Source organism: Colias philodice, chromosome 18 (genome assembly GCF_061535455.1).
Source record: "Colias philodice isolate Cphi_HAF_F1 chromosome 18, ilColPhil1 Martin Lab GWU primary, whole genome shotgun sequence".
NCBI lineage: Eukaryota > Metazoa > Arthropoda > Insecta > Lepidoptera > Pieridae > Colias > Colias philodice.
The window spans coordinates 4504416-4513214 of record NC_143103.1 but is presented as its reverse complement, the minus strand read 5'-3'; the positions used below and the strand labels follow the sequence as shown (position 1 = coordinate 4513214).

The 8799-nt window shown below is 35.2% G+C and overlaps 2 protein-coding genes across 2 annotated transcripts; one reads left to right on the top strand and one right to left on the bottom strand.

Annotated features, from left to right (window-relative positions):
• Positions 1-544: 544 nt before the first annotated feature.
• Positions 545-8293, bottom strand: LOC149480380 (uncharacterized). The gene is made up of 3 exons (XM_089706519.1): positions 8022-8293; positions 6696-6792; positions 545-969 (listed from the first exon to the last, which is right to left on the bottom strand). Exons 1-3 carry the CDS (start codon positions 8139-8141, stop codon positions 617-619), a joined length of 570 nt encoding a protein of 189 aa, XP_089562645.1. The 5' UTR covers positions 8142-8293; the 3' UTR covers positions 545-616.
• On the top strand, positions 1965-2832 carry LOC149480381 (uncharacterized). The gene has a single exon (XM_089706518.1). The coding sequence runs from the start codon at positions 2056-2058 to the stop codon at positions 2806-2808; it is 753 nt and encodes a 250-aa protein (XP_089562644.1). The 5' UTR covers positions 1965-2055; the 3' UTR covers positions 2809-2832.
• Positions 8294-8799: the final 506 nt, after the last annotated feature.

Sequence of the window (8799 nt, the reverse complement as noted above, 5' to 3'; positions counted from 1 at the left end):
ATCATCATCAATGCATACACTCGGGTGCAAAAAAATCGCACATCCCGTACATTTTTAGTTTAACCCTTATTAAAACGCTGGGAGCTATACTTCCCACGTCTCAGATTGAAGTAAATCGTGTTTTATTTTTATATGCTTAAACCTAATGCAGTGTAACATTTATCTACGCAATCTTAACATTTCAGAGAACTTTTTTTCATGGAAACACTTTTCAGAGAATTATTACATGTCATGGTAAACACACGTCAAAGTCAGGTGACGTGATTTTGCAGCCGAAAACGACCGTTATTTTTTAGTTTTTGGTGTAGTGCTGAAAAAAAATTAGATAAGTAGATTTGAGTTCTAGCTATGTAAACTAGACTATATTACGGTTGCGTGAAACGTAAAATATGCCCACAATCTTTCGTTTATACTTTGGTAGAGTCGATTGAAATTAAGTCTTTTAAGTGGGAAGATATCATCCCAGTGTTCGTCACTGCACAAGACATTCGGAAATTCTATACCTATATAAAATCAGCTAGTTGATAAATAAAACTTCATAACCGTCAGTATATTCATAGTTTATTGAAGCATTAGCTTTTATATAATTTTACATAAAAGTTACATTATAACGAATTTACGTTATCAAAGGCATACACTTCTTCTTAATACTTCTTTTGCAACCCGGTAAGCAAGTATCACCGATATCGGAGACAAATCTGTTATCAATATTTATAGGAACACAATCTACAGTGACTGTGGTTGCATTTATCCAAAGGGTTGAGAGAGGGAACACATTTCTACAAGGTTCCATGGCACCTAAAGCCTCGCATTTCCCATTCCACAAAACTAAGCCATCTTCACAAGGATTTTTATTACAGACTGGTATAACAGATGTTAGGGCAAGCAGTATCAAATGTTCATCTTCCTTACACGGTCCACGTCGATACGATGGCCAGCAAGCATCTGAATCTGGGTGGTATAGATAACCTGAAACCAAAATTGATTGAACCGTAAACGTAGGAACTTTAATATTGTACTAATTCTAGCTGAACTCGCTCGTTAAAGCCCACTTCGGTGGACGTTATGAATTAATTAATACATGTACATTAATCAACGAACAAATATTATGGCATTTGTCAACATTTACTTTACACAGTGCGATCACGAGGTTACAGAAAAAGCGATCTACATCGCGAATTTCGTGTTATAGTCCAGTTATTTCAGGCTTTGACCAAGGAAAATTGAGATACCCAGTATATTACAACGAAAAAACGTATGTGAATTTTGAGGACAGTTTAGTTTTAGGATGCCAGAATACAAAATGTTACTTGGTAATATACTGAGTATCTCAATTTTCCGAGATTTGCACCTAGTTTGGCCTAAGATTGCTGCACTTTTATGGTTCTAATGAGGATTAGTTTCTAGAATGACTTTATGAATTCTATTAGCTATTATATTTACCAAAAGTCTGTTTTAATGGTGAAATCGAACTGATAAAACGAAAATATAGCAAACTCGAACTGAGTTCTACTGAACGTATTTCTATGGGTTGTGTTTGGAATGTGCTAATGTGAATGTCAGCCCTTATTGAGCGACTGCTTTGATTTAGTTTGTAAAATCAGATAACAATTCAGCACCATATATTTTTGCATAGCAGGATTTCCATAAAACGTTCATCGACGCACGCAATTTTACTTCGTTTACGGCTATGGTTTACGGTATTACTCAATACATATGAATGATTTTTTTTAGATTGTGAGACACGTGCTATAAGTTAAACATTCTCATTCTCATCTCATGAATGATTGTTTATAATTTATATTAATATGTCCTATCTACTTTAAACAAAATCTTTATACGTACCTACCTACATTATTGAGGGTAGGAGCAAAAAGTAGAAACACGTTTTTTTTGAAAGCTCTTGTATTTAAATTCGTTTTATATACATAATTACAGTTGTTTTCTTACCTCTATGTGTTAAATTTGTGCCTTTGCCCACTAGTTCACTTTCCTTACATAAATTTTCAACATTTCAACACTACTGTAATAACATCATTTTTGAATCTCATCACAATGGAATCCGTCAAACACTCAATGGCAGAAATGGCAGCATTGTTTAATGATAAAATGGCTGAATTTCAACGAGAGCTGCAGAATGTCAACAGCACTAACAATCCTCAACCTGCATCTGCCAGCCCCACTTCAAGATTAGCGGCGGAGTTCAATAGCTTTCGCTCATTTGTCATATCTTCTCTTCATACTTTACAATCCCAAATTGAGTTCCTCTCTAACCAATACATTAAATGGGAGATGAGAAGTCGGAGAAAAATGTTGCTGATCCATGGAGTGCCAGAAGCAGTAAAGGAAAACCCTTCCAGTCTTGTAACCAAAGTTGTAACAGATCACTTAAAAGTCCCGCATTTTCAACAAGAAGCTATATCCCGGTGCCACCGTTTAGGAGCTGTGAAGTCAGATAAGCCCAGACCGATCATCATTAAGTTTAAAGATGTTTCTGTGCGGGACACCATATGGTTCTCAAAAACTTCTTTGAAGGGTAGTGGTTATACATTATCCGAATTTCTGATCAAAGAAAGACATGATGTCTTTATTTCGGCAAGATCTCGCTTTGGTGTATCCAATTGCTGGACCAGAGACGGTCATATTATTGTGCAAACCACAGATGGAACAAGACACAAGGTCACAATGATGGCTGAACTTGATGGCATCCCATCTGCTGCTGGGGGTTCTTCTGGCTCGGCTTCTACTTCCACTAACTCAAAACAGATGCCTAATTCAAGACCCAAGAGGTTCGGTAGAGTTAAGTAGGTTGCATTCTGTACTCTTTTATTGCTTTTTGACTTCACTTGTTAGACTCAAAATTGGTAGTTGTTTTATCACTGTATTATAATATTTAATATCTCATTTCAAAATATTTCTATGTTTCGGTATTTACTACTTTAACTTCTTGATTCTTTAAATAGTGTGAACGTCTCTTTTCTTCAAGTAACTTTTAGCTGTATTTTAGCTGTATATGTTATTAAATTTTAAGGTAATTTTAAATTAAAATTTCACATCAAGTAATTATTATTGTAGGTACCTTTGTTTTTGTAATTTGTTGTGACATTTGACAATGATAATTCGTGTCATTCTTTTATTCTTTTAGTTGTCACGGATACTAGCGCTTTGGACATTTGAATTGTAATTTACTCAAGTAGTGTGTTAATTTCGGTATATAATAACTGGTGGTAAAGGTCTTGTTAGATTATTGGATTTTAAACTTAGACTTATTATTATATTTAATATATATTTTTTTATTACTATATATATACATATTATATTTTAAGAATATTATTTTTGATATTAATTATTTATTATTTTCGTCATGGCTTTAAATGATAGCACGGAAAGCGAAGCGTTTTTTTCACTCTCTTCAAATGGTTCAGAAAGCGACAGTTTTAATAGTTTGACTTCCTCTTCTTCTCCTTGCATTTCCTCTCTATTCTCCAATCAACCTAATAACTTTAATGTAATTCATATAAATGCCCAGAGTATTCCGGCACACTACCCTGACCTCCTTGCTACCTTTGACTCCCATCCTGTACATGCCATATTAATTTCAGAGTCCTGGCTCAAACCCTGTCTCCCTTCCTCTTCTTATAGTCTTCCAGGATTTCAGTTAATAAGGAACGATCGCATGGGTCGGACCGGAGGAGGGGTTGCAATTTACTTACGTTCTCACATTCCTTACACTATTGTTAGCTCCTCCCCTCAGCCGCCACCTAGCGATGCAGCTGAACATCTCCTTGTCGAAATAACTTCTTCCAACACTAAAATCCTTTTAGGCGTCTTCTACTCCCCTAACCTCTCTGTTAACTATTTCCATTCCTTCGACCAGATCCTTGAATCCTTTTCTCCTCTTTATAATCATATTATATTTATGGGAGATTTTAACACCTGCTTACTCAAGGGTGATCATCGTAGTAATAAGCTTATAAATTTAGTTGATTCCTATAATCTTAAAATCCTCCCTTTACAGGCTACCCATTCCTCTCCCAACTGTACCCCATCCCTCCTTGATCTCATTATTGTTTCCTCCCCAACGCATGTCGCTGAGCACGGACAGCGTTCAGCTGACATGTTTTCCTTTCATGACCTTATTTTCCTTTCTTACAAATTAAAACTTCCTAAATCGAAACCTAAGATTATTTTGCAACGTAATTTCGGTAAAATTAATTCTGAGCGCTTGTGCGAAGACGCAATAAACATGGACTGGTCGGTTGTTTCGTCTGCTGAAACCATCAATGATAAAGTGTCACTTTTTAATTCATTAATTCTTCAACTTTATGATTCGCATGCTCCTATGCGTCCAGTTAAGTTGAAGCACCTGCCTGCCCCTTGGATGACCGACAACCTTAAATCACTTTTACGGAAGAAGGCGCGTGCAAAGACTAAATTAAAGTTGTCTAATTCGGATATAAATCGTGAAAAATTTAATCGAATTCGAAACCGCTGCAATACTTTGTGTAGGGATGCTCAACGACTTTATATATCTAAGTCGGTTGACAATGGTGATCCTTCTAAAACTTGGAAATTCCTAAGATCCCTTGGAATTGGCAGATCCCAACAAAATCCTTGTCTTAATTCAACCCAGGCCAATGTTCTCAATTCCCATTTTTCCAATCCTCCCTCAGATTTCCATCCTACCCTTAAATCTTATACACTATCCTACCTAAATAACCTACCCCATTCCAGCTTTCCTCCTTTTGTATTCAATCGTTTTACCGAGTGTAGTGTTAAGAAAAGCATATTGTCAATCACTTCAAAGGCCGTCGGTAGTGACTGCATTGGTCGGAACATGATCATTCCAATCCTCCCTATAATCAATCCTACTATCACACATATCCTAAATTTTTCCATTACATCTGGCATATTTCCTGATGATTGGAAAAGTGCTCACATTATACCTCTCCCAAAAATTCCTAACCCTTCCACTACATCTGATTACCGACCCATTGCCATCCTTCCATTTCTCTCTAAGGTTCTCGAACGACTGGTTCAAGAGCAATTGAGTATTTTCCTTAACTCCAATAATCTCCTTAATCCTTTCCAATCTGGTTTCCGTCCCGGTCACAGTACGACCACTGCACTTATCAAAATCACTGACGACATCCGGCGAGGTTTTGACAATAAGCAGCTCACAATTCTAACGTTGCTGGACTTTAGTAACGCTTTCAATACGGTCGATCACGACATATTGCTGGCTTTACTGCGGTCCCTTAATTTATCTGCATCGGCTATCGATTGGGTACATAGCTACTTAAGGGGACGTCGGCAACGTATACAGATTGAGGAGATTTCCTCATCTTGGTGCAATGTTACTGCTGGCGTTCCTCAAGGCGGCGTTCTCTCTCCCCTCCTTTTCTCCATTTTTATTAACACCATTTCCAAAAATATTGAGTCACCCTACCATATGTATGCAGACGATTTCCAATTATATAAACACGCATCACTACTCGAACTACCTGAAGCGATTTTTCAAGTAAACGCTGATCTTGCGACAATCGTCTCATGGAGTAAACATTACGGTTTAACAGTTAACCCAATTAAAACCAAAGCTATTATTTTCGGAAGCAGGCAGCTCGTATCAAAAATCGACTGGGCCGATTTACCAAGTATAGTTGTTGATGGTGTGTCTATCCCTTATAGCACACAAGTAAAAAATCTTGGTTTGACACTTGACCAAACTTTTTCGTGGGATGAGCAAATAAAACAAGTCCGTAAAAGGGTTTTCTCATCGGCGTTCTCGCTACGGCGCTTACGAAACTTTTTACCGATCGCTACGAAAATTACGTTAGCTCATTCTTTACTCCTTCCTCTCCTTGATTTTGCCGATTCATCCTATCCAGATCTCCACGAATACCAACTAGACACCCTTGAGAAGCTTCAAAATTTTTGTATACGATTTATTTATGGATTACGTAAATTTGATCATATTTCTGAGTTTAGAACAAAATTAAACTGGCTCCCCGTTCGCTTCCGCCGGAATACTCACATTCTTCATCTCCTGTATTGTATTTTATTTCACCCTAAAACACCGTCCTACTTAAAAAACAACTTTAACTATCTTAGCTCTACTCACACTCTCACTCTTCGTTCTTCCAACCTTTTATTATTATGTACTCCTGTCCATCGGTCAAACTTTTATGACAATTCGTTTACTGTTCGTGCCATTCAGCTCTGGAACGCCTTGCCGGAAAGTATCCGACGTGCACAAACGCTCTGTTCTTTTAAGTCCCTATTGAAAGCTCATTATCTAGCCATGCAATAGTTGCATTAATTTATGTATAATTATAATTTTTGTATATATTGTTATATATATATTTTTGTAGTATGTGTAGTGTATAATACAAGTATATTTATATAACTATGTGGTATCTATGTACAGTATATGTAGTTTATGTAGTATGTAGGCATTTTTTTAATATATCCTTTCTTTTATTTCTTTTTGCGCTATCCTTATTCTTCTTACATTTCCTTTCCTACCAGGTTGCCTGGCAGAGATTGCTGTGTAGCAATAAGGCCGCCTATTGTGCAAAATTTTCGTACCTCATTAATTTGTATCTACCACATTTCCTATATTGTTTTGTACAATGAAGTGTTATAAATAAATAAATAAATAAAATAAATACTATAAATATAATAAAAAAACTCACCGGGGCGACAGTCACAAATCCAATCATCTTTTTGATCTCCTGGATAATACAACTCGTTTTCTCTACATGTTGATGGCAAGAAAACTGGCAGCCGATCCTGTACGTTATTGTTCCAATATTAATTATATGTGCCGTTTAAATATAAGCTATAATATAATATTAAAATAATTTTACTATGAGAATTGTATACGTATTGTCAAACCTACTTAGTCCACCTTATTAACTTAGGTACTACTTAGTTTTTACACCTCAGTACCTACCAGCCTTTATGTTTTTCATGAATTACATTCTATCAACATATTCGCTATTTCTAATTGCAACAATGGCCATTATTAACAATCATTATACATATTTTTATAATTAAGAAAAAAACTTCACCACAAAAATTAATCATAGTTGTAATATAAATTTAATTAGTCGGAACATAAAATACGAACAGGAAAACATGGTTAATGTGTAAAGTGACCTTGCTAAATTTTTCAGTTCATTTGTCTGTACGTTCAAAATTGAATAATGCTGCGAAGGTGAACTTTATCAAGTCTTTTAGGTGTGCATAAATATGATTGATAATTATCATAATATGGAGAGAGTAAAAATAAATGTATTGAGTAGGTACATAATTACTTTAGCATCTTTTACGAAATTTTCAGACAAGTAACTATGTATATATATTGAGGTACACATATACTTATAAAGAAATTCATATTGAATATATGATTATGTAATGGGATTCGGGTCATTGAATTAGCGGTATTTTTGCAAAAAAGGTAGGTAACTCTAAATACCAGAGATTGTAGGCTAACTGTTTTTAAACCGGATACCTACTTTTAGTTTTAAGTGCCAAAGCATTTTTAACTCTGTGACCTGTGTTTATGATACATGTAATCAAGGATCAACTAAAAATTACAGATATAATGTAGCTTATTCTATTTCTAATCTGTTTTGTTTACTGTGGTCTCTCTTATCAGAATAATTTACAATACATATTCCAATAGCGAAGGACGACTGTGGTTATAATACCACTAGCTGCTCCGCGCGGTTTCCCCCCCGTGGCTCCACTCCTGTTGGTCGTAGCGTGATGATATATAGCCTATAACCTTCCTCGATAAATGGGCTATCTTACACCGAAAGAATTTTTCAAATCGGACCAGTAGTTCCCGAGATTAGCGCGTTCAAACAAACAAACAAACAAACAAACTCTTCAGCTTTATAATATTAGTATAGATTAAAAACACACAGATTAACTATTTAGAAAAATATTATTAGTTACAGAAACAAATATTGTAGTTTCAGGTTTGTTCAATATTTAACGTAAGATAATCTCACCTGCTTATTAACTAAAATAATATTTTCCTCGACCTCCGGAAAACCAATAGCGTCCTTGATTATTTTCGCTGACTTAACACTAATGAACAACGAAACCCACAATACATGAAATAAAAGCATTCTAATGTACCTCACTTTACTTAACTTTATAAATAAATTATTTTCCCTGAATATTTTCTACTTTAAGTACGATTTGTATACGGGTGATTAATAGGCAATCATTATAGCAACTGGAATGAGTCTGCGTAAATAACACAATGAACTTGCGGTCATCTTTAAATCAAAATACGAGGCATTGATAATGTACGTTAAAACCAGTTACGTATAATATAGGCATTAGGTAGATACAAACTTAAACATAGAATATGTAGCCTGTAGGTAGGTATATGAGACGGTTTTTACGCGGCGTGGGCGTTGAAATTAATTTTATTTATATCATAGTTAGTTAGTCTTTGTTTTAGTTACTTTTGTAAATACATAGTTAGGTATATAAAATATATTAAGTAACTAATAAAATATTTATTAATATTATACTTAGGTAAACGCGAAAAATACAGTGTTTCTTCTTCACGCCTCAACCATTGAACCGCTTTGCATTCAATTTGGTAGATACAAATATAGGTCGTTTTTGACCCGAGAAAGGACAGAGGATATATATATTTTCCTAACCCGGATATGCCATCTGAAAGAAAAACATGCGGGATTTCCTTTTCAACAGGTGAAGATGAAACTTTAAACCTCTGAAATTAAGAAATAATAATATTTAGACTTTACGGTC

Excerpts from the sequence above, each read along its gene's own strand:
- LOC149480381 (XM_089706518.1), top strand. The coding sequence starts at position 2,056 with ATGGAATCCGTCAAACACTCAATGGCAGAAATGGCAGCATTGTTTAAT.
- LOC149480380 (XM_089706519.1), bottom strand. The coding sequence starts at position 8,141 with ATGCTTTTATTTCATGTATTGTGGGTTTCGTTGTTCATTAGTGTTAAG. Across the intron at positions 6,793-8,021 it reads TTATTTTAGTTAATAAGCAG|GATCGGCTGCCAGTTTTCTT; the intron begins GTGAGATTATCT and ends AATAACGTACAG. Across the intron at positions 970-6,695 it reads GATTTGTGACTGTCGCCCCG|GTTATCTATACCACCCAGAT; the intron begins GTGAGTTTTTTT and ends TTTTGGTTTCAG.